The 25,984-nt window shown below is 46.9% G+C and overlaps 1 protein-coding gene across 1 annotated transcript in view; it reads right to left on the reverse strand.

The window, feature by feature from the left end:
* Positions 1-25,984, reverse strand: part of LOC104482992 (voltage-dependent N-type calcium channel subunit alpha-1B) — a 286,868-nt gene that overhangs the window by 142,163 nt on the left and 118,721 nt on the right. The window contains exon 7 of the mRNA XM_086763488.1: positions 12,417-12,520. Coding sequence (XP_086619614.1) covers positions 12,417-12,520 — 104 coding nt within the window. The remainder of the gene's footprint in view (positions 1-12,416; positions 12,521-25,984) is intronic.

Here is a 25,984-nt window from a genome sequence, read left to right on the forward strand (position 1 = left end):
GGTGGGAGCAGGAGGCAACACACAGCGAGGAGCTTCACGAAGGACCACAGCGGGCAGGAAGGACAGCAGTCAAGGTGTGGCCCCGCTCTCTCACGCCTCAGGAGCAGGGAAGGGACATCTTTCCCTGCAAAGCCTTTCATCCTCTGCCAGCTCCTATCTGGCCTGAGGAAAGTAAAAGCTATGTAGGACTTGTCCCTTTAATCTCAACTCTGAACACGAAAGAAAATGAGGGAAAACTTTGCTGAGTTGCAAACCTTCAGCAGTTTCTGTACATGCATGCTTTTTGGAAGACACCAGTAAGGAACGTTGCTGATGCTGAAGCCGCCAGCGCCCTCCTGTCCTTTGGAGCTAGCAGGTTCGGCACTGCCGTGGAAGCTGGGAAGGCATCTTCCAGGAGAAGACAGTACCTTGGGTCTCTGCTCACTGAACGCCTTCCGAGTGCTACAGAGCTGTAGCAAAGTCACCCCAGTTGAAGACTGGAGGGTCTTGATGTGTGGTCTTCCTGGCAGAGGAATGCATCACTTGCTCTTTCTTCTCTCCAGGAGACAGGAGAGAGGTCTGATGAAACTGGAACTTGTTAAAAAACTGTGGTTTTCTTTATGAAATGTAGTAATAAAAGCACGTGTCTCCCTTCCACTACATTCACCACCGTTCAGGAACCGAAATATTCCCTATTTGCAGCAACTGGAAAACTCCCAGAATTTCTGTTTGATAGCTTTTCAAGAAAATTTCAGAAAGGGGGAAAAATTATATCAAAATGCCATATTTCATCTAAAAATACTTCAGTCAAAGTTTTTCTGCCAGTTCTAAATGAAAACACTGAAAGTCCCATGGGCAGGTTTGGTAGCAGTAAATAAGTTTCCTCTTTTGTTCAGCATAATTGCTATTTATGCCACTGACTTGCAAAAATCTCCCAAATCACCAGAAAGGAAACCTGAGCAGGAAATAAGTTGCCTCCTGCCCAGCTTTACCTCCAAGACCTCCCTCACAGCTGGTCCTCCACAGTTTAATGAATTCTGAAATGAGGAACATGGGAAGATGTTAATCCATTCCCATCCTTGGCTCTCACCAACCACCACGTGCCCTAAAAGCCCTGCAGAATATTCATCTTCCAGCGCTGTCTGGAGAGGCATTAGGAGGAGGAAAGAGGAAAGGTCAGCAACTCCTACACGCAGCACGGCAACAGGAGACGCTGCTTTGGAGGAACAGAAGCTCTGCCCGGGTAGCTGACTACAATGCATTTTAGTTACAACACAACAGTCATGAATAACTGATTCTACAGAGACAGCAGGAACAAACAGAAATCAAAGAAAGGGCATTCATCATGGAAACCATGTGCCATACCAGTCAAGCTCAATGTGTCACATTTTTCTTCTGAAGAATGGTTGGGGCTTACAGTCACCAGGAAAATGAATGGTTGCTCCTTATCACCTTGGTGGGCGGAAGAGTAAAATAAATCTGTGTTAATAGGCACTGGAATAGCCACTGCAGGGAAACTCAAGAGCCCCCCAGCCACAAAAGAGACAAGGTCAACTCAAGAGTAACCATCAGGCCTGCTGCAAGACTGATCACACCATTAAACCTCTGCAGTTCAAGTTTTCCACTTGGAAAGCAGACAGAAACACTTCCCACTCACAGGGAAGAGGCAGAGGGAGATGATATAGCATCAGCGTCATTGCTACCACTAATGGTGCTCATGATAACAACATGGGCAATTAGCTCCTCGTTCAGAGCAATACTGCCAAGCTACACATGATCTCATGAAATCTCAGATCTTAAAACAGGAGAACAGCCTTCAACTACTGAAACTAAAGCACTGTTCAGAGTGAGCAGAAAGAAGCATGAATCTCAGAATGACTCCACCAAGGACTCCTGGAAAGCAGCTGTAAAGAACTTTTAGAATTTTAAGTAAAAAAAAAAAAATTCCAGTTTAGGATTGGCTTCATCTCCAGTCCAAGTACGTCAAAAGGAATGAGTGAAGTTGAGCCTGGATGGACATAGTCCTGCGTGGAGAAATGCAGCCCTCAGGAATGGAGAGGAGCCAGATCACTCAAGTGGGTGAGCTGCTGGCAAAGCACCCAGCCAGCACTGCAGATGTTCGACTGTGTTACGCACAGGCCAAAACGAATTCTCCAGGTGCAGAAACAAAATTGGCCAAGACAGGAGGCTTAATTTGTAAGCTTTGTTGCTTGAACGTGGAGCAGTGCCCAAGAACAGATCTGACACTTGTCAGCAGCCTGTTAAGCAGCCCACATCGCTCAGGAGCAGGGAGAGGCTGGAGGTGGGAGATGGGAAGCAGCAGCTCCTCTGGCTGCCTGACACGTGAGTCAGAGGAGCATCGCTGCAGGAAATGGGCTGGAAGAGCAGCAGTGGTCCAAAATCATGTGTATTGTGCCGCTCAGGGGGCTGCCTGGCTGAGGAGAGGTGAGGCGTTAAAAATTCCTGTGTTCCAGTCCGCGCCTTTTACAATCAGCAAGGAAGGCACCTCTAAAGAAACCTGGTGCCAATCATCCGCCTAACTTTCAGTGAGAGCAACGCTGAGGTGGGAATTTCCATCAGAGGCTGCAAAGGCACTGCAGAGATAAGAACAAGCACTTGTAGCACCCCAGACACACGAACATGCTGAATGATAAGAGAGGTAAGATGAACACAACGCTATTTGCATTTTTCAGTAAAACCAAATCTCTTGTGCTCTCGGCTGGCTGCAACTGCTTGCTGAGGGGCCGTGCATCCCTTTGGAGATGCTCCAGAGCACCTTAGGGTAACTTCTCAGCACAGGGACCACACGCACAGGGACCTCCCGGCATCCTGAGAGCATCCACACGCAAGCAGAAACGCTTAATTGTATTTTAAGGGTGGAACTCCATTTCCTACCATTTACTTTGGTTAATCAGCTGTGAGAAGGAAACAGAGAAAGAGCCTTCAGTTAATTTTTCCTTTCCCAGTTTCTGATGCTGGTGTTTGCCACCTTGTCCTAATCCAACCAAATCCCAGCTGCTTGGGTGAAGGCAGTTACAATAACATAGAATCATAGGTTCACAGAATGGTGTGGGTGGGAAGGGACCTTCAAAGCCCATCCAGTTCAACCCCCCTGCAAGACGCAGGGATATGTCCAACCAGATCAGGTTGCTCAGAGCCCCATCCAACCTGGCCTTGAACCCTTCCAGGGATGGGGCATCCACCACCTCTCTGGGCAACCTGGGCCAGTGCTCCTCCACCCTCAGCGTAAAAAAAAATTTCTTAATATCTAATCTAAATCTACTAATATCTAATCTAATCTCTATTTTGAAACCATTCTACTGAGCCAACCCTCCTCGTGCTTCTGCCATTCTGTAGCTTCTGCCGTACTTTTGTGATTGAGTTTGCTACCTCACACACGCAGCCCTGCAGAGCCCCTTGCGGCTCGCCTCACCAGGGTCTGATCCAGTTAATACTGCTAACATTTCACTCACTAACCGCATCAGCATCCGCGTGTTTAGAGAAAAGCAGATTCTTGCTCCAGGGAAAGAATTTGTTCTGCAGGTTCATATCTCTGTCATTTGTTTTCCTGGAGAACAGTAAATCCTTTATAAGGGGAAGCCTCTGCTGAATGCAAGAGAAAAGCCCAACACCTTTGTGACTGTAACTGTTTATACAACCAAGGACACAAAGCCCTGGCTGTGCTAAACATTTATTTCACCTTCTGCAAACCTGATTTTTGAGAGACAGAGGCAGTGAGGGAGTCCTAGAAGAAATAAGAAGAGAGAGAGCCCATGGAGAGTGAGCAGGAGCAAGATGGACAGTGGGGAGAGGAAAGGGAGAAAAGCAGATGCTCAGTGCCCTGGATGCAGGGCATCCCCTAGGGACCTGCTGAGCATCCTCACCACTCCTGTGGACGCCATGGCGATGCAGGGCAGCACAGAGGGTGGCAGGCAGGACACCAGATAGGAGGGGGAGGGTGAAGCACAACAGCAGAGCTCAGGATCTGAGCAGGGACAGCAGACACCATCTTCCCTCCATTCCTGAAGCATTTTGCTTCAGCAGGATGCGCTGTCACTAGGGAACCATCACCAACAGCAGCACCAGTGACTATCTGAACTCTCTTCGGGATTAACGGACCCAGCTCAGCCCACAACTCGGCTCCGAGAGCCCAAGAGGAGCTGCAGGGAGGTAGTGGCAGGAGAACAACAGTCCTGCAGGGACGACACGCTGCCGGCCAGCCACCTCAAACGCACCAACTTTTGGTATTTCTGACAAAAGCTCCTCTAGAAGAGGAGGAAAGGCAGCCACAGCAGGGGTGAAGCATTCACAGCAGCACACAGGAGGCAAGGGATGAGGGGAAAGGACCAGGGAGAGGAAAGCGAGCATCGTTCCCTTCAGTGCACTAACCTGGCTGAATGCTGGTGAGCTACAAACACAGGTGGAGAGTAGAATCAAATTTGGATTAGGACATAAAAAATATGAAATAAATCCAGGACTAAATAGACAAGCAGTGTGGTTTCCAGCTGCCTGGACATGAGGTATCATGGTTCATAGCTGGGAAGATGCAAAACCATTAGGACACAGCTCAGCTGTGTCCATAGCCAGCACCCTGCACCCAGAAGGGCTCCCGACAAAATGAGAGGAGATCAGCAAGGACATCGGTTTCTTTACCACAGCATCAGATATCCGTACCACAGTAAGCCCCAGAAAGATTTCAGGTTGAGTGAAGGTATGGTTGTTCTCACTCACAGACAAAATCCTCAAGCACAGAGAAATCTGCAGGCAAAACTAAAAATAATATGATGTCTCTGAATTACTGATTTGAAAACGTGAACAGAAATGCATGTAGAGTATTGTTAAATCATTGGTTTTAAATACCTCTCAAAATCAGGCCCAGGTCACCACTGAAAATAAGTGAAGTGCATTGATTAGAGAGCCTGTCTGGAGTAAGAAGAAAAAGCACAGAAATGCACTTAATTTGGGCAAGGAGAAAATGTGAGGGATGTAAAAGAAAGCACATCCCAGGGGCAGAAAGAGATCACACTGGAAAGTGCTGGAATGAGATGAAACCAAGCAACCAATTCACCTGGAAAACCATCAGCGAGAATTTCTTTAAGCTGGTGACATTTGGTTCCTCTAAGATCCTGTTGCCCTGCCCATAAAGGTGCTTTGCTGAGAAGTCAGTTTTGAACCTTGCTATTAAACAATGAAAGCCCAGAGAATGACTGAGATTTCTTAGTGCTGAAGGCAACAAAGCTCTGTGACTCATCATCCACCCCAGGTTGTCCCACCAGCTGCACAAAATCCCAAAGACACACAGTGTTGATGTTTCTGTCTCACCCAGAGCTACAGTTGGCCAAGATCACACTGGGCATGGTCTGAGGAGGCATGTCCATCTCTCCCAGACTGCGCCCACACATTCAGACCCAGCTGTCTGAGCTCCTTAACCCACCCCAATATCTTCTGCTGAGGAGTAAGGGCTGGCTCAATCAATCCTGCCCAGCTAGAGCTACCTCTGCTTCCTCCTCATTGCTCTAAAGAGGGGGAAAATATAGCTCGCCTCAACCAGCTGATAAAGGATGAAAGTATCACTGAGAGATTGATCTCACAGCACTGAGCCAGGCTTCACGCCACTTTTATCACTGAACATAGCAGGAAGATGCTTCAAATGCAAGCCAGATATGGGATACATCTTGTATTTCTAGAAAGAGAAGAGAAAGAGCACAGAGGTGACGCCTTCAATGTATCTTCCTTCCTTCCATTTTTACATTCAGCCTGTGCCAGTTTCACTTTGATTCCACCTAATCCGATTTGAAATATTGCGAGTGCCACAGATGGGCAAACGTGGCTCAAAGGAAGCAACAACAAAGAGAGAAAGAGGAATTTAAAAGCACCATTTATCTCATAGTATCAGTCTGCTGCAATTGCTGGATGAACCTCTAAGCTCTGTTCTTCAAATCTACACCCCAAAGTCAAAGCAGAGGCCCGGGGAAATTCAAATTTAGGTCTACTATGTATCATTCCTATATTACAGGTTTCATTTCCATTGTGGATGAACAGAAGGGAAAAAAAAGGTAGTCCATTTCTCCTACAGCAGCTGAAAACACAAAAGGAGCAAAGGATCCACATCTGATAGGACATTTAGCCTGGCGAGACGAAGCTCACGTGGAAAGTCGTTGCTCCCTGACCCCTTCTGCAAGAAACGCACGTGCTTCTCCCACAGCTCTTGTTTGCAATGGTGGCTTTGTTAAAAAGGGTGATGAGCAAGGAACAATAGGAAATAAAACATTTTTTCCACTATCTTTCCCAGCACAGGCTGGAGAAGGACTAAAAGCAACGAGAAAGCAAGTAGCATCTCTTATCTTTTCACGATGCAGCTCTTCTGCTGCAAATAATTAACAGCAGCCAAAGCTAGATCACAGCAGGTAACAGCAAACCTGGAACAAATTTGCAGGGAAAATGAATGATTGTCTCTGTAATGAGGGAGAAGGAGGACAGAAGAATGCTTTGCCATTATGACAAATTAATCAGCCCAGCCTCTGCACGTCTTACAGGCTGAAGTTTTATGATCTCAATTTGGCAAAAATCTTCAAGATGGGAAAATATGTCACGAAACTCAGCAGAGGAAGTCACCGAGACAACCAGTTCAATGAGGTCTGATGAGGCTGTGCCTCCTCCCAGGGAGCCGCTCGAACAGAACAAAAGCCTCAGCGACCCAAGGTGCAAGAGTCAGGAACATATTCCCTACGGAGAGCGGAGTGCGCACCAGGGAGAGTGTTTCATGGGAGTCTGCCCAGAGAGCATCACCCCATGCTGAGACTGCTCAAAACAGGGTGCAGCGGGGAAGGATCACAGCATCGTTTACCCCGCCCCTTGTTCGCCTGCAAGGTGCTGGCACGGTCTGTGGCTGTCCCCCTTGCCAGGCTCCTGCTGTCCATTCAAAATGTCCCCTTATGGTTCTTACACCAAGCGGTCTCCCAAAACAAGCTGCACATCTCGGAGCAGAGCAGGTCTGGACCACATCATGGTGATACCTAAACAGGGAAGATGCAAACGGGCCACTGCGGTGCCTCTCCACGCTTGGCTACTGCAGCCAGATGAGTCAACCTCAGGAAAGATCATTATTCTTTACTGGCTGGTCTGGAAATACTTCAGGCTTCCCCATAAATAACTGAGGATGCAGCAGCAGCATTTTTCACACTCCAGAGACACAGACTGTTGGTATTCAAACGCATCACTCACAGTGCAGTGCCCTCTCTGGCCAACACTCCTGCTGTCTCGCCACCTTCTCCGTCCCTGCGGCTGCGTGAAACGGTGCCAAAAAGCACTTAGCCTTGAAAGAAGTTAAATCATCTTCCTCACAGCATCCCATGATAACGTTTATCCTCTTTGCGTTGTGTAATCCAAAGCATCAAAACAGTCACAAATGTAGTGTATGGAACCATCCAAGCTCATCACCCGGCAAAATTAACACCCAATGCAACACCCAAGCAGTGGAAAACTCCATAATCCCACCAGCCCATGGAAGAAAGCTGCTAGGCTGGGTTGAGGGGAGGCCGAGGGCTGGGAGGGGAACAGCAGCAGGATGGGAAAAACAGCAGTGGGAATCACTGCCAGGGAGGGAATGCCAGGATGCTAAGATGCTTGTGGAGATGGGTGCCCATCTCTCACTGGCCGGAGCAGGGGGGCAGAGGGCTGCAGCCTGCTAGCAAGAAAACAATATAAAGGCAAAAAAAGCATAAATGTCAGTCAAGACTTCCTTATTCAATAGGGAGTATTTTTTTCCCCTCCTCCCTGCAAACTGCAGAACCATGTGTAGAGTTCAATAAAAAATTTATCAGGATCATCACAGGGCATTTTCTGGTCAGAACTGAAGCCAAATCCCATGACACCCCAAGCAGTAAACAACCTTGTGTTTAGGAAAAAAAAGAAAGGCATCTGGGGTCAACCCTGCTTGGCACGACTGGGAACCAGAACATTCCCATGGTATCACCAGCGGCAGCCAATCTCTTTCTTTAAGAAAAGGTTGTGATTGTGTTACCACATTGCCTGTGATGGATGCCTTTATTGCTACCTAAGTTACCAAGACTTTACAAATAATCTAATAAGTAGGAATAATCACCCACCCCAGTCAACGCAAAAAGATGTTTCAAGAGAAAGATATTATTGATATAAATTTCTAAACATTTTCACTACTGCTGCTGTTCCACTCTACACTGGAAGCCTTACAAAATGCCACCCCACTTTCTGGGAACGAAGGTTCCCCAGCTTTCTGGTTAGCATGATTAGGTTGGTTTCTCATGGTTAATATGGAAACAAAGTCAAGAGCAGCTCTCTAGTACGAGAAAAACCTGGTTCGTTCTTTGGGTGGATGGATGGTTCAGTAGAACTTCAACTAGGTGCCTATTCCTCTTTTAATTTTTACATTTCTTTTTTTCCCCCTTTTTGTGTTTGTGATTGGGGAGGTATCAGGCTTGGGCAGTCACCCCAACATTCTTCCCAGCACATGGATGGGCAGAACACACCCTGCCTCTGCCCAGCTTAATCAAGTTCATCTCTGCAGTTGAGGTGAAGCAGCAAATGAGCCTACCTAAGGTCTTAGTGCTGTCCAAGGGGAGAGAAAGCTCTCCTCCTGCTTCTGCTCTCCTGGACCTGTGCAGTCCTGATCTTTTCTTGAATCAGCTATGGCACTCAACAAAAGCTCCTCCAGAAGAAAATAATCTGTGGTTTTCTGCTCTGTTGATTTCTGCAGGGCTGTTGAGTTTTATCAGCTCACAGAGGGATCAAGCACCAGAGAGGGAAAACAGAAAGCAGGGGGAACACATAGGGAGGAGTAAAGAGGAAAATCCCCAACAAGGAACACAAACCCGCGTCACCACGACTCCACGGCACTCAGGATGCTGTGCTCCCGCTGGAGAGCCCCGTACCTTCTGTGAACGAGCGATGGCCGTTCCTGGATTTTAGGAGCTGTTTCAATCTCAGCTCACTCGTATATCTAGGACCACTGCAGTACTCCAGGAAAATGCTACATCCTACCATACTCCCAGTGAGAGAAGGGAGTCCATGTCTGCTATTGATGTGCAACCTGGCAAGGAGCTGCTACCCATTCCTCCAGTCAGAGACCCACCCTTAGCACCGTGCTGAGCAGGTACGGCACAGCATCCACTGCAACGCGCACATCCCACGTCCTAGGATCATCCCGGATATTCAGTGGCAGCCTGGCCCCCAGCGCTTGCACCAGGGAGGGGAACGGAGCAGAAGGCAGAGCACACCATTTGGGGAGGGTATTTAAATATCAACTGCTTACAGGAGCACTGGCAGTGCTTTGATCACCAGACATGCAGGCAGCCTCATTTAATCTGAATTACAGAGTCAATATGCTTTTAATTACATCTTTAGCCAGGTACTCAGATTTTTGTCATATCAACTGTGGCCCAAGATGGTGGGTTATTTTTATATCAAGTCTTTGCCAGCACTTAGATTTCCACATCTCCCTGTCACTTCTCTGCCTTCATTTTTATTATAACTCCAGAAGAATCAGCAGAGGGGAAAGGTTGTTTGCTTTTTATTTTAAAACAGGTATCAGCTCTTCCGTAGTATTTGCATTGCAAATGCTTCCACATTTTGCTAGCAGATGAGAACTGGGACCCTAACGGGGTAAATCTGTCTACACGGCTCGAACAGGAGCTGAGCCCACTCATATGAGGTATCTGCTCAGTGTTGACATGGGTTCACAAATAACTACAGAAAGGTAGAAAATTCCATTAAGAGTTATAGCAAAACTCTGTATAATCTGTAGGAAGCTCAATAACTTGTCATTTCAAATTATTTATAGTGTCATAATCTGGGATAGCGTCTGCATACCTACTTCAGAAATTTGTAGTTTCCTTATTGCCCACCAAGGAGCACAAATACATGAGAGGAAACATCTCAAAACTAACAGCAACACAAAATACTCAGGGTAAAAGCCTTTTCTGTGGCTTTCCAAGGTCCAGACAGCGGCGTGCTGAAGCTTAACCCCGTAACACTGATGATGTTTATGGCAAAGTATTGGAAAATAAAATACAACCTGACCAAGGGGGTTTTTGTGAAAAAGGACAGTAACGAAGGTCACACACAAGCCTAGGAAATCAGTGACCTACCCTCAGCTCTGCAACTGTTTCCTGGGGGCATTACATCCCCACTTGCTAGCCCGCTGCTCCCTCTCCATAACACGTGGAGAGGGAGAGCAGAGCACTGCATCACTCCCCGGATACAGCCAGGATAATATTAAAGTCTTGGAGGTGCACAGATCATGAAAATAGGAAGCTCACGAGTGATTGCTGAGTTAACCCTGTTCAGGGGCTATTTGCAGAACCCCTAACCCTAAATAAACTTTGTTTTGTTGAAACAGGAGTGTGGGATATTGCCAGGAGTCCTTGACACTGTCCCTGGGATGCGGATGGCGTAATGTCCTCGAGTGAAACTGCTGCACCCTGAGGAAGTCAGCATGCATTTGGCAATGGCTCCCTCTCCAAGCACAGACAGCCATCCAAATAAATAGTCACCTCCAGCAGAAATGTCTTTTTTTTTCCCCACAGTGCCGGGGCTTTTGGCTAGCAAACATAATGGTCACAGTTTCTGCCTTCAGAGGGTCTTTCCATCTTTCCGGTGCCTTCCCATCACCAGTCCATTCAGACATACCCAGTTTCTTCCAGTACTCAATAGCTGCAAGCCCACCAGCAGCCTGCTGAGCAGCTTGGTTAACACCTGCACTACGATGTTTATTTTCTTCAGCCTCTCCCCAGGAATTATTCCAGCCAAGGATGTCAAACCACTATGCAAAATAGAATTTAAAAGCTTCCCTCTGTGAAGAAGATATTATCATCCTTACCACTAACAAAGGGAAGCCTGATGGAGACAGCCGCATTTTTTCTAGAAGATACACATTTATACGATATTCATATTTTGCCCAAAGCAAAAAGAGGCTTTCAGGAGAGCCAGACAGAGGTCTCCATCTTTCGGTCACCAAACACATTTGAATCCAGCACAAAGGAACAGGAGCCTGCAGGCTTCCAAGTTCTGTGTTAAATCATGAGTATCATTACAGCCACTGTGGGCTGACTCCACCGTGGAGCGAGGCAGATGAACTACCTCACGAACCACACTCAGCCCTGGCTCTGGTCCTCGCTTTAAATCACACGTCAGACAAGTACAGGCACAAAGCTCTCCTTTACAAAGCCTCTGATACAACAGGATGTCTGGCGAATGGCTTTGATCGGTTATTGATCATGACCATTGTTCCTGGACTGAAGGAACAAAGTGCATGACATGGCCTCTCCGCGACGCTCTCCTGCAGCAGCACATCTCCCAGTCCTCAAAGGAAACTGCACTGCTGCCTTCCTCCTCCTGTCCCCGGCACGTGCTTTGAGGACGAGGATCCTCAACAAAATAATAAAATGGAGCATGAATCTGTTCCTTGGAAAACATTTTTCTTTCTCTATTAACTTAACAAGAAAGAGCAAAGGTGCAGCACTCAAGGGCTTTTACCACTCAGCAGCTTTAACTCTTTTGTCTCTCCCCGTGCTGCCAAGAGCCACACATAAATCTAGATCTTGATAGACGTAGATCATCTAGATGGGCTAAGAAGAAACTGTATGCAAAATGAGGTGCCAAAGTCTAAGAGCTCGCAAACCATTAAGATGAGTCAGGTTGTAAATTCCAGATCAAATTTCCACAGACACTGGGGATGCTCCAGTCAGGCTTCAAACTTGGCAGCTTGATCTCCACAATGGCCCAAATCCAAAACTCATGTGCAAGAAACACCAAATCCTTGGCTGACCCTTTGGGTTTGAACATCAAGAAACCAGTGTGACCCCAAAATCCAGACACTGGCTTAAACAGCGAGGGATTTTTAATACAAAAAATACCATCATCCAAAAAAAAAAAAAAAAGCCACCACAACAAAAAAAAAAACCAAAACCAAACAACAAAACAAAACAACAACAAACTGAGATCTTTTAATTGCCTTTTGTTTGAGCTTCCCCTTTCTCCATGCTGCACAATTAGACCAAATGCATTGTGAACCCTTCGATGCCCAGCTCCAGCACTGAAATATTTATAGCGGCATCAGTGGTTCCTGACAGGTCTTCCAGATGATGCAGGAGTAAGTTTTGGCTGCACAGACCCCAGTCAATATAATCACAAGGAGCTCACTTAACTCTTGGGCCTGGACTGGGAATAATCTCACTTAACGACTTTTCACCAGCCTATCCCCCATGCTACGGCTCTATCGTCTTCAGAAATAACGCACCGCAAGGAAAGGGCAGGGTAGGAAATGTGTGAAGGAGGACAACGTACAGGGTGATGTATCACTTCATCTTCTTTTTTTCAGCTACATCCTCTCACAGTGCTAAAACCAACACATCTTTGCTTTTTGTGTTCAGGTGGAGGCAAATAAGTCGTTAGTGTCTTACCCTGATAAGACGCCCAGCACCAAGTTGAGCATGAAGAAAGAGCCAATGATGATGAGAGGGATGAAGTAAAGCCAGTTCCAGGTATTTCCTGCAGCATCATTTGTCTGGAAATCAAAAGAAAGGAGAGAGAAAAAAATCAAATACTAATCAGCCTCAGAAACAAAATATCATACAGAAAGCACAGGGCAGAGGAGATTCCTCTCGGATTTCCATAGGGCTGTCCACCACTGATCATTCATTCTTTTACATTGACAAGTTCAAATGCCAGCAAAAGAGCTGATGAACCAAGCTGATTGTGCTACCATCCACACCACGATTTGTCATTAGCTCCAGTGAGAAGATTCCTCTCTAACTCCACAGCTCCAGGCCGGCCCTGCTGCAGGGCCAAACCAGGCTTTCGAGTGACCTACGTCTGTGCAGGCTTTCTACCCCAGTCTCCTCCCTTCCCATCTCAACTCTGCCATCCCACGTGCTGAGCATCAGCGTCGTATTTACAGCCACACTGAGGCACAGCAACAACGGGAAGGAACCACATCTGTGCCGTGATTAAGGGAGAGCATGGCACCATGTCCAGAATCGGGGCACTCACACCGAGCAGGAGAAGACAACGAGTCTGCAAGAAAACAAGGTGTCTTCAGAGAGACTGCAATTCCACATCTGCTTACTCAGCACTTTGGGCTTCTGTCATCAGAACCCTTCTGAGGCTCCTGGAGTGAGCAGCAGTCTGGATCGAGGGGAGGGAGGGTGGTTTAGTTTATGGCAAGGTTTCTGCATTCATCAGCCACAAGGGAGTACTTTAAGGAACTGCTGAAAAGTGAAATGCCACATGGCCCTTCACTGGAGCTGAGTGCGGAGAAAAATGCAAATTCTTCTCTTGTGAGTGAAGGATGCAGCAATTTGGGAATCTGGTGTCGGGTGTAAGGGAGGAGAAAAGGGAAGCAAAAAGAAAAAGAACACGGCCAAAGATGTTCTCCTGCAGAGGGTAAGGCATAACACAACTGGCTGGCAGAGAGCACAGAAGAACTCTCAAACACCAGCTTCCACAAAATGTGTTAAATCTAACTGATATGGGTGCCTTTTAATTATCTGTGGTGCTTTTTGGTCTCTATTCTGAATCATATTTGCAAGTGTAATTTTGCTTGCAGAAGGATTTACAGGAAGGGCTTTAAATGCATCCACGAACATTTCAGCCACGTGGTGCTTGATGCCACCTCAAAGTAGAAGTCACCTGGTAAACAAGGAAAACCAACATGGGATGTGGGTGACCGATGTCATCACATCTCTGACAGGTGATAACATAGCTCTGATGCAAGCGGATACCTTCTGAGACACTTCTAACATCGTGCATATCTGCCCAAATTCTTCCTCGAGGAAAACACTCCGGATCAAACGCATGACAGGCATTTCTCCAAATAGCAAACATCTTCAGAAATATCCGTGTCAGTTGATCAGTGAGTCACCCGAGAGGAACAGGGACCGTCCAACCTAACCACAAACCACCCCTGCCAACGGCAAAACCAGCACATGACAGACAAATAACTCTGAAGGGAAAACAAGCTGCTACAATGAGAGTGGAAAAATGGGGAAAACTCTGCAACCCAATCGCTCATTCCGATTTTTGATGCCTTTTGCAACACCTGTCATCCCTCCCCAGCAGCACCACCTCTTTCTTCACTGTTTTGCCTTTCCATTTCTCTCTCTGGTTTTACCTATTGCCTTTCCCCACTCTCCTGCACCGCGTGTCTACAGACGGGTTCAAAGGGAACACAGACATTCGTCCTCAGCATGCGGGGACAGTCCCAAGCACAGCCCCGGCCTGCTCGCCTGGGATCACCAGAGCAAAACCCATGGTTTTTATTTTTAGAGGCTGTTCTGTTCTCGTGTTGTCGAGCAAGGTGGCAGCCCTCACTTTTCCAGCTGGAGCAGGCACGTCCCGTTCGGCAAGGCTGGGGGCTGTCACCAGCCAGGCAAGGGGGGCCGTCACCAGCCAGGCAAGGGGGGCCGTCACCAGCCAGGCAAGGGGGGCCGGGGAGCCGGGCCCGCGAGGAGGGGAACAGATGGGAACGAGGAAACCGCACAAACACGCAACGCGAGTGCAGCGGGTTCACTGCTGCCAAATGATCATTTATCATTTATTTATTCATTTGAAGCCCAAACTTGGCGACAGATCCACAATTCCATGCCACGATCAAAGCCCTTAAAAATGAAATGTGCTGAAATACGACTAATTAACCATCCTCCTCCGAGCATTTGCTAGACTGCCTTATGCTCAGGGCAGGGCCTCGCTGTTTGCTCTGCCTCACACTCAGGGATCCAGGATGAACCAGAGGGCAAAACACTAGGCAAAAGGGTGGGCAGCGGGATGAGCCCAGAGGAACAGGAAGTCGAAGGTACACTTCTGAGGTCTCAGCGGAGACCCTGAGATCTGTACCTCAGGTATCTAAAGCCCATACCAACAGTTCAGCCCCTGAAGCGCTCTTCCCAACAAGCCCAACTCCAGTCTGCCTCCATCCCCTGACTGGCACTTGTATCACGATGCAGCCACCATGCCTACTCACAGCTGGTGCCTCCTTCCCCCTCCCTTTTTTATTTTTTTTGCTTGAAGTCTAACCTAAATCCTCAAGACCATCCTCCTAGCCTCTTCCATGTGACTCTGCATCATCACCCACCCTGGAGCCACTGCTCAGCAGGAGCATCCCGGTCACAGCTGGATGCCAGAGGACAATCTGTATCTGCTGACTCTCTGCACAGTTGGCTTTAAGCACCTAGGGGCCCATCCCTTCATGCAGTACCTAGCACATTGCTGGCACCCCTGAGCAGTGACAGTACGGTCACCTATCTACAGAGACAGGTGGCTGAATACTGTCACCTACAACAAATGCCGAAGCTGAAAGGCTCCTGTTGTGCAGGGAGATTAACGCCCTGAGCTCCCACACAGCCAAGGAGAATGGAGTGTACAGCAAAGCACGAGATCCTTCCCACAACCAAGCCTTCTGTGGTTTGCCCAAGATCAGAGGAAGACCAGTATCAACACTCACTTCTGCCCCTCAGACATGGCGCACTCTCAGGCCACTGCCTCATTACGTTAACAAGATGGCAGCTGTGTCTAATTATTAATTCATTTAAAGACATGTTTTGAAACAATTGACTTGAAAGCAGTCTACTGCTGCTTGCAATGAGCTGCAGAGACCAGAAATGGTCTTATATTACCTTTCGTCTCCCTTTCTGCAGCCCTGCCCACGGCCCACGTTCCCGGGGTGTGCGGGGAGGCCGAGCCCCGGTACCTGGCTGCCCCAAGATGAGTTTCCCGTGTTGCTGGAGCTTCTTTGTTGCTGCAAGACCAGAAGAAGCTCTGCTCCATCCATCCTCATTCCATCACCACAAAATGGTCGGTGAAGCCCTGGCTGCTCATCTTTCCTTCTCCCAACCCATCCCCATCCCGGCAGTGCAACGCCAGCTCTCTGGGCCCCCTGCCTAATTTCAGCCCAGTGGTCCCTGCAGCTGGGGCATCACCAGGGGAGCCTCGCAGGCCGCCAGCCTCGCAGCCAAATCCCACGCACTGCTGACTTCAAACAGGGCTGATCAAAGGGAGCAGGAGCTGGTTTGGTAGGGGAAGGGGTATAGAAATACTCTGCAGTGCATCCTTGCCATCAAGGCTCTCGTCAGCGGTGGGGAGTTACCGGGAAAACTATGACAGCTCCTGCAGAAAGACCCAGCAGCCCCAAGGAAGGGAAGCCTGTGCAGTTTTTACCAGGGCTGCTTAATCATGGTTTGCATCAGTACTGAGATCTTGGTTCCTGAATCGCAAAATGACAAACACACAAGCAAGTGAAATTTGGTTTGCACAGAGCCTCGCAAACGGGAAAGTGACTGTCTCTGTTCAACGTGTGGAGGCTTCTGAGGTTTCGGGAGATTTACAGACGGCAAGGTAGAGCAAGTCAAACAGAATAATCCCCCAAACCTTGCCCATCTCCACAACCTAAATCTGTATTTCACACGGCAAGAGGGACGAGAAATTCACGTGTACCCCGGCATGCATGCCATGGACCAGCAGCCAAACTGCATATTAGGGCCGTGCCCCAAGGGTGAACCTGGGACCTGATGGACCTGCAACCCAGAGCTGACCGCTGCTCCCAGCCAGTGCAAACCGAAGATCTGCCACCACTCCGCACCGCCCACAGCCTCGTTCAGTGCCTGTCAAGGACCAAACGAGCCAGGCGGTGACAGCATGTGTTTAAATAACTTATTTAAATAACCTATTAAACACTGCTGAACGTTGTTAAATCCTCTTGGGCAACACAAAAGCAGCAGAACAACAAAGACCTTTGCCGTACAAAAATGCCAGGTGGCACATGGCGGGGATGGATGCCCTGTACAGCAGCCTTCACCAGAGCTCCTCTGCATAAAGGCAGCCAAAATACCTTATAGGTGTTCTTCTATTGACTTCAGAGCTTTAAACGAGACCTCAAGGGCACTGTCTACAGAAGCACAAAGTCACAGACCATCCTACCACGTACCAGCACCAGCCTGGGTACCAAACCCCAGAACAAGGTCAAGGCTGGTCCTGCCGGCAGATCTCCAGCTAGGGTTTCTAGCTGTGCAATGATGCTGCTTTGGGCCCTCAAGCTGTTAGAAACCCTTTTAAACTGAAGAGTTACTCCCCTTTTTTTTACCAGTAGAGCAACAAAACAACTCTCAATTGCCTCTGAACAAGGAGCCAATCTGCTGCTTCATGAGTTTCTTCTTTCAGCCAGTTTAGCCAGGAGTAGCAACCCTGAGGCAATGGCTCCAAATCTCCAAGAAGAAATTCTGCCACCACTTTGCTCAGTACATTGTCCATCAATGTGAAAAATGACCAATTAATGGGCTAACACGTAATCCTTTGGAAATGTTTCCAAAGTGGAGTTCAATAACGAAGGGACCTAATTTGACAGATACAGCCAAAGCTGACACACCACAGACCGCTAGCTCTTCACTATGTTTTTAATCTAAATGCATAGTACACCTAGGTTTCACTCACTTTAATCTAATCAATGGCAGAGCCTGACTTATTTGGGGCAATTAAAGTGTAATCTTCCCAAGATTAACTCTATTTACCCTCCATCTGATTTTTCACAATTCACTCCTCGCTACTTCTGTTAATTAGCAACACTGTTTGTGGTTGATTTATTTCTACCTGTTCCTGTTCCTAGGGTTAGGTGAACACAGAAATTACCAAGAACAAAACCAAAAATATTAAAAGCACATACAATAAGCACATGGAGCCCTGCCTTGCCCAGCACATTTTCTCTAGGCCCTAACTCCTGCTGAGCTCTTCATCAGAGACAGACAGACCTTGCACAAGAAGGGCAGAAAACTCAAATTCACTGAGAAAAGCTATTCCAGGTTCGATCTGTGGAATCAATGACGACCTTCTCTATTCACAAAATGGTTGCAGGCTGAAATGACATTTAAACCAGTCGCTTCTCTGGGATGCTACATAGTCCACATTACTGTAATACCCTGTAGTGTCGATCTTCACTTCTAGAAAATGAAAAGTACCTTCACAGATGGAGAATGGGCTATACTGGCTTCATATTAACTTAGTAGGTTCAAGTCCAAATCTAACTCACATCTGAAGCCCCTGAACGCATAGCTATGGTGAAGCACAAACTTTGCCTTTTCTAATTAAGAAATACTCATTATTTGCGCTATTGGTAAGCAAAAGCCCTGATGGAATGTTTGGACCCCATTCTGCTGAAAGCCCTGGAGAAAATACCTCTGCCCCCAAAATCCAACCTCGTGGAGTGTAGGCTGATGTATTTGTCAAATCAGAGCAGGAGACACACGGCTTCGCCCTTAAAAAGATAAACTCAAGCCTAAAATCTAGCAGGTCTTTGTATAGCTTTTTTATAAGTTTTATTGTAAACAAAGATGACCACAAAAGGGGACTGTAGGGATTTGCGTAAACTTCTAAAAATACTGCAGCCTTCAGAAATGAGTCCAGGGGTCTAGGAGATAACGAAGAGGCCTCAATCTCCCATCAATAACACACTGGGAAGAGCTGAGGAGTTCAGCATCTTCCTCACCTACCTGAGAAAGTCATATCTTAACATCTCATTCTGTAAAGCTGTGAAATATTTTTTCTCTATTCCATTTATTCAGTTACCAAAAAAACTATAAAAATTTATTACTTTTCAGAAATATTAATTTTTCTCCTTTTTTTTCCCCCCGCATCTCTTTGGATTAACTGAAAACATAAGAAAAAAAATACATTTTTTAAAACGTTTTCATCTTTTAAGTCTTAGACAGCCTTTTTTACCCAGAAGTACCACCAAGCCCTGCACTGAGGAGAGGTCTCTATTGCTATCACCAGCTTTAGAGAAGGAGAAATTATGTCACAGCCAGGTGAAAGGGGAGCTGCTTCCACATTTCCCAGCAGATCAGCAAAAGAAGTCCCATCTCTCAAGTCCTGATCCAATGTGCTGGTTTATACAAAATACCAGAATCTGCAAAAACAAAAGCCTTTTTTTTCCCCTAGTTCCAGTTTAAACACAATCTTGGCACAAAGTCAGTCCAGTAACTTTGGTTACTGACTTTCAGATGTTACAGTCCATTTGCAGAGAACATCTGGCGTTCAGCTCTGCAGGGACACGACAGCCGGGGATGGGGGAGTGCTGGCGATTGACCCTTCTGAGCAAAATTAAGTTGGCTGAGAGGTGCATTTCCGATCGATGCTCAGGGGTTGTACCACCCACGGGAGGGAGATGACAGAGCATCTGCCTGGTGTGCCCATCTACGTGAAGGATACAACTCAAATGGGCTGGTTAATGAGACTAGCGGGCAGCCCAAATCACACTCCCACACGTGCTACATGCAGCGAGACTAGGTTGGATTGGGGTTCAAATATCCCCCTTGAGCATCCCTCCATCTGGGATTAATGGGTTCAGGTCATTCAGAGCAGGTGCCCTCATATGTAGAGGGGATGGATCAAAATGGAAGAGCCCCAGTCCAACAAGCTGCAGGGAAATTTGGAGTCAGGCTTAAACACTGTTTCTTGCAGTTTTACCTGCTTATGTGTGCTTTGAGGGAAACTCCTTAGCTAGAGGTTTCCACGTTTGGCCATGGGATGGACAGGATCTTAAGAAGACCTGAGATCCAGCTAAGAATTCGAGATTGGAGGATCTCCTGATCTCCAAGAGGAGATATTCGAGTTGTGCCTCCTGTGCCTTTGTGGTAGGTCTCATGTGGGTTTTGGACACTAGGAAAAAGATGTGTTTTCTGGGGGCCTTTTGGATGGGGTACCTGTTGACATGAGGGCCAACAGTTGCACGAAAAGCATTCAGAGAGCCCACCAGCCTCTGGGCTCCTGTTTCCGCGGAACCTGGGCCAAAGGCAATCACGTCCTGGGTTTACACCTGCTCAATCTGAGCTCTCTGGGAAGAGGCACACTAAACCCTTGGCACATTACAGTCAAATCAGCATGTCAGAGAAGATCCTCTCTCTTCACAGAAGGTCTTTGAGTTACTCTACTCTTCTTTTTTACCTTCAAGACAGAGGTCAGTCCACTTCACTACGTAATAACAATCCACCCTGTGCAAATCCCCCAGCTGCTCCTTAGATCCATCCGTAACTCCCGGTTCCCAAGTGGGCATCAGGTGAAAAAATATCTGAAAATCCTTTGATTCTCACGACACTAAAACAGATGATGTCTTGAAAAGAAGATAATCCTCCTGCCCTGAAAAGGGAAGTCACTTGCATCCAGCCCCTCAGCCACTTGCTCTTTAGGTGCAGAACACAGACACGTTCACCACCAGGATCAAAATCAAATCCAGAGTGTTTCACATCCTGAAAAAAAAAAAAGCAACCTACTCCTGGCCAGAGACCACACACAATCAGCCTCTGCTGCAGACTCTGAAAGCTGTGGCAGCACCAGCTATGGATAAGGGTCTGGCATTAGCTCTTTTCCCTTTGGACCAAGGGCCCAGCTGAACCCGTAACAAGCTTGGGATGCTCAAGATAAAGCCCCCCTTTGGTAGTGTTGGTGGAAGCAGCGTAAGAGCCCATTCAGGGCAGAAGACAAAAAGCAGACACGCAGGGAGGTTCAGTGCAATGGCAACACGTACCCGAGCAGAAGGCAGGAGGGGTTAGTTCAATTTCAGAAAATCGGCCTGAAAGCATAACTTAATTTGCATTCATTTATCACTTTATAGTCTCAGAAGCCACTGTCTTACTGTCACCGGCTTTAACATCACATCAGCCACAATAATTGGGAGAGGTGCTTTTTTCCCCCCTCTAAACATACCTAAAGCAGGAGATCCTGTAGCAGCCTGCCCGCCCCACGCCGTCACACCACACTGTGCAGCATCCTTCCCAACGTCCTGCCAGATAAACCACTGCTTTCCGGGCAGAGCCAGCGCTCTGCAGAAATGATAACACAGACCTTGTCGCTTCTCCGTAGGGCTGGCATCCCCCAGCCTGGCACGGCTCATGCTGCTTCCAGCCCCAGAGCTGCCCCCCTCCACCCTTATGCTTCCCCAAGGGACATACAGGTACTTTAGGATTCACATTTTCTAGCTTTTCTGATGACAAGAGTTAGAAAGTCCCAAATAAGAGAGGAAGTGGGCTATAATTCTCTCGAGCACGTAAATCCAGGAGCCGGGCTTTCAGAGGAAAGAATCCAAATGCATAAAACCAACCCAAATGCCAGAAAACTTCCAGTAAAATCCTAGAAGCTGGCAGCATTTTAGTTGTGCTACAATACTGCCAGCTGTGTATAAACACGTTTTAACTATAGTGGTTGCATGCAGTAGTAATGTTAATTCAGCCACGTTTAAACAGAAGCTAAATCCTCCCCTTTGTTTCTCTCCTTCTCCAGCCCTACAGAGCCAGGGAGACTGAAAAACCAAAAACGCTGATGTTTTATGCCTCGATCCAAAGGCTTACAGCACCAATAAATCAATACGTAAATATGCTAGCAGGATTTCTTGATAAAAAAATTCATTCTTTCCCCAGGTAGTGTGGACTCACTCAGCTGCTTTATTCATGAGCGCGCCTGCCTGCCTGGCCCTGCGAAAGCTCTTCCACTGGTACAAATCACGGGCTGGTCAAGGGATTCTACATGTTTTTTTAATCTTTTTTTTTTTTTTTTTAATTCTCTCCTCTTCTATTTTTAAACAGCTGTGAACTTTAATTATGAATGCAAACTTGATCCAGGCAATTCCTGTTGGAAACAGGTAACGCACGTTCGTGACAAGGAAGGTCAGATCCATGGTGGAAGCGTTCAGGAGAAAAGTGCCGTGGGGGCACCCGCACCAAACCAGACCCATTTATTTCAATGCTCTCAGTAAACCTTCCCTACCTGTATTCAATATTCAACACAAATCTAAAAGCCAAATAGCCAGTAAGACCAAGTGACACAAACAATTTCACCTAAACGTGACTCAGACTGAGATGATAAGGGGGCAGTCAATTCACCCAGCAAAACTCCAAGACACTTTTTGACTCAAACCAGCACCACAGGCACCTCATGTAGTTATCTCCAAGTCTCTTTTCTCGCACGCAACCAAGCTCTGTTTTCTGAGAAGGGGGAGAGAGCACTGCCAGGTCTCCACAAAAGGTAAGCACAGAGGTTGGGCGGCGTTTGAGGAAGCGTTGCTCCTAGAAAAACAGGCATTGTTTCCCGGTTTGAAATTCTTGGAAAGCAGGAGTGCTTTACATGTCATTCATTTCTTGAGAAGAAATCAAGTTACACTTAGAATAAATTTGGTGCTCTCTCAATTTGTTTTTTTAATACCGCAAAGCCAACCAGCAAGGCTTCAGGTATCTGCTGTCTCTCACCAAAGCACCAAAGCTGTCCCCAAACAGAATCCTAAAGTTGTAAAGAGGGACGAATACACACACTTGTGTACCCACACAGACACACGTATTTAGATCTCTGTCCGGTTTGGTTCCTCACAGATATACAGAGTATTTACACAAGGATAAGGATACATTCAGATGAAAAGAGAGGTTTGGTTGGTCTACTGAGTGGATGCACAATAAACTTTTCCCTAACTCAGCAAGACAGTTAGTCACAGAGATGGATTCCCAGAACACTGAAACAATCCAATACTCAATTATTTTCTGTCTTTGAACATAGGAAGTTGTGGATCAATGCCCAAAATCACTGTAGATAATGACAGTCCTAAGAATAACATGCAGGTTTCCTTATAATCTTAAATGCAGATCGAGATTCTTCCCGGAAGAATACCTCAAGCACTGATTTTCCCCTCCAAACACTGCAGGCAACAGCTACCCAATAAATTTTCAATTTATTGAAAGAGCAGAAAACTCTTTAAATTAATTGAAGTCTTGAATCCATTGTATAAAATTTTAACAATAGGCTATTGCATGCATGCGTTCTTCAGCAGATGATTGGGATTGTGCAGAGCATCAATCTATTTAGGTTAGGCCACCTTCTCTCATTATATCTTCTAATGAGACTACCTCCAGCGATACAGCTTCTCCCCTGGCCAATTATAAGCAGAAAATATCCTTGTAGATACATCTACCGCTCACAGAACGAGCTGGAGCCGAGGTCTCGGTCACGCAACATTCAGAGCACGGCAAAGCCCCCAGGTCCAACAGTCCTTTGTCAATGCAAACCCTGCTTCACAGGACTGGAGTCCAAAGCTAGTTTATCACCACCATTTTCGTCTTTCAGAGAAAATAATACAAAAAAAAAAAAACAAAACAAAACAAAACAAAAAACAGTTGGTCATGATCCCCTTAGCTCCATCTAAAGATGTTCCACAAGGTTTCATTAAGACATTTTAAATAGAAAAGGACTGTCTGCTAAAGGAAAAAAAAAAATTCTTAACCCAAAGTATTGCCAATTTTTTCCAAATTTGAATGAAAACTAAATGAAATTCCAAAGTTTAAGTGTGAAAATATTTACTAGAACGTAAATTCATTAAGTGTGAGGAAAATTGAGACTGGCCCAGAGCTACTCTTCTCCATATTCCAAGACTCTTTGCTGGGATGGACACTGCCAAACATCAAAAGGTTTTGCCGCAGACCATGCTACTAAACAAAATAACCCTAAAAGGAGCAGATATGCCCATCTTTTTTGGTTATGTTGAAGAGCAGGTGATTTAACTGTTATTAAAACACAGTTTCAAATGCTTCAAATTACACCTGTCCTTAGGAAACATCTGGTTAAAAAAAAAATGGGAACTATCCAATTTTTTCTCTTGGCTTCCTCCCATGCTGTACCACACGGCTGTGGTCTCCACCACCGGAAGGTTTCACCACACTGCGGTCCGTGTCTGTCATTATTCCCTGGCCCTGCGAGGACCCAACCTCTGGCTGTGAGCTTGATGGCCAGTACCAGCACTGCTAGCTCTGCACAGGATAACTGCTCCAAATTTACCTTGCTGCTCTGTGCAGAAACAAATGAGCAAATATTTTTAATCCAGCTAAATGACAATATTTTTAATCCAGCTCCTATGCTTCCACCGTAAGAGCCAATGCAAGTTCTCCAGCTGTTTGGGCTGTATCCTCAGCTCTTACGTGGCTACAAACCCATGCAGACGAACTCCCTCCCTACTGCATGACTGTTCAGTCTGGACACTAGACAAGGCGACTTTGATCCAGAGTTTCTTTTGTTTCACAAGCAGTTATCCCACTTTCCATAGTTACTGAGCAATTTGCCTTCTGCAAGGGATTCACAAAGCATTTACTGGTTTTTGGAATGAGAATATGAAAATGTTGCTGGAAGAAAACATCTGGATTAAAAATGTTCCATTTGAAAGTTTTTATAGCACTGGGAACTTTATCTGTTGGAGGAAAATCAACAGGGACAGGTTGCCCAGAGAGGTGGTGGATGCCCCATCCCTGGAAACATTCCAGGCCAGGTTGGCCGGGGCTCTGAGCAACCTGATCTGGTTGGAGATGTCCCTGCTCCTGGCAGGGGGGTTGGACTGGATGGCCTTGAAAGGTCCCTTCCCACCCAAACCATCCTGTGACTCTATAAGAAGGAAAGAGGCTTGAATGTCACCAGTGCTGACCCTGAAGGCAGAGAAAGGAGAACGATGGCACCTTCTGCCAAAGAGCAGCTTCAATTTGCACCTCGTTGCAGCACCCTCACAACATCCGCCAGCAGACTGACCACAGATGACCTCTATCAGCACACTGCTCCCCCTCTTCTCTGCTGCTGACACAACACAGTAAACAGCCCTGACAGCACCCATCTGTGGGGTTCCCTAAGCCCAGCACCCCCTGAGTCACCTTGCACCCACACGACGAGCATCCTGCTCATCCCAAGACCAAGCTGCCCAGATGTGACACCGCACCAAAACGCAGATATTGTACGCACTGTGGCAGCCTGCCTTTGTTCCTCTCCCGTGTCCCAGGGCACACGGTCTGTAGGTTAAAGAGTAAAGACTTTCTCCCAGAGCCCACGCACAGCCAGCCTCTCCTGTCGGAGAGCCCGGTCGCTGGTATCTTGGGTTGCCTTAGGAACTACAAGAGCAAATAAAGCCTTCACTTTTGGTTTTCTTAGAAGCGTTCTGTTATTCTCTTCTACTCCAGCCACAGAAGCAGCAGTCATGGCATAAGCAGACTGGCACACTCCTGAAAGCACGCAGCTGCCTTTTTCATCTCGTGTAGGAAAGCAATTGCTGGGCACGTAAGAGAGCTGCTTGTACCCACCATGCTATAATGTTGTCAAGCTGCAAGTGAATTTCTTCAGCTGGAGTTTTCACTTCTTGGCAAGTGCTAATGATTAAGCTGTTATTTGGAGAGATTTTCATTTCTTTTCAGAGAGAAATTGCTCTGCTGAAGGGGCTCTAAGTTTGTATGATATCTATCACTCTCCTGCAGTACAACTTAAATGTCTCCTATTAAACCCAGAGGTGGCCACCCCACAGTCATTTTGAATTATCTTCAACTGAGACATTAAATAAAATGCAGAAGATGCAGCGAGGCACTTAAACTCTTGCTCAGCTTTACACATTTGCTCAAGTGCTTTTCTGAACAGGGTAAATTGCTGAATCAGGGCTGAAGTGTCCCAATTCTTTCAGCCTTAGAGAGAACGTCCATGCAGGCACAGGGTCAGGCAGTCTGTGTTTCCGGACGGATGCAGACCCAGGCACTGTCAGAGACATGCATCGGACCCATCGTGGCATCTAAACATTTCAAAGCCATTTTAGCCTTAGACATGCTCCACAGTTTCCATTACAATATCTTTGGATCTCTGCAAAACCTCCCAGACGAGGAAGAGTGCAAAGCCTGCCAGGCAGTAACACTGCATCCCTGAAAGACCTGGGTGTTCGGCCCTTTGGCAAACAGGCCCTACGGCCCTTGAAAATCCAGGAGAAAAACCTGAATAAGTGGATATCAGCCAAGGCAGAATTTAGACTGGTATGAGACTGTTGTAGTGACAACTCATCGTTCCACACAGGACCCATCAGTTGTACAGATTCCCCCGCTGATCATGTGCTTTTTCTCTCACAGGGGCCAGCAAAGCAGCTCAGCCAGGCAGGGGAAACTTGTGCTGCTTGCTCAGGGATCTCCGAGGGAATTATCAGCTGAACTACACTTCCGTT

The sequence above is a fragment of the Chlamydotis macqueenii genome, chromosome 20, assembly GCF_036417535.1.
Source record: "Chlamydotis macqueenii isolate bChlMac1 chromosome 20, bChlMac1.mat, whole genome shotgun sequence".
Lineage (NCBI taxonomy): Eukaryota > Metazoa > Chordata > Aves > Otidiformes > Otididae > Chlamydotis > Chlamydotis macqueenii.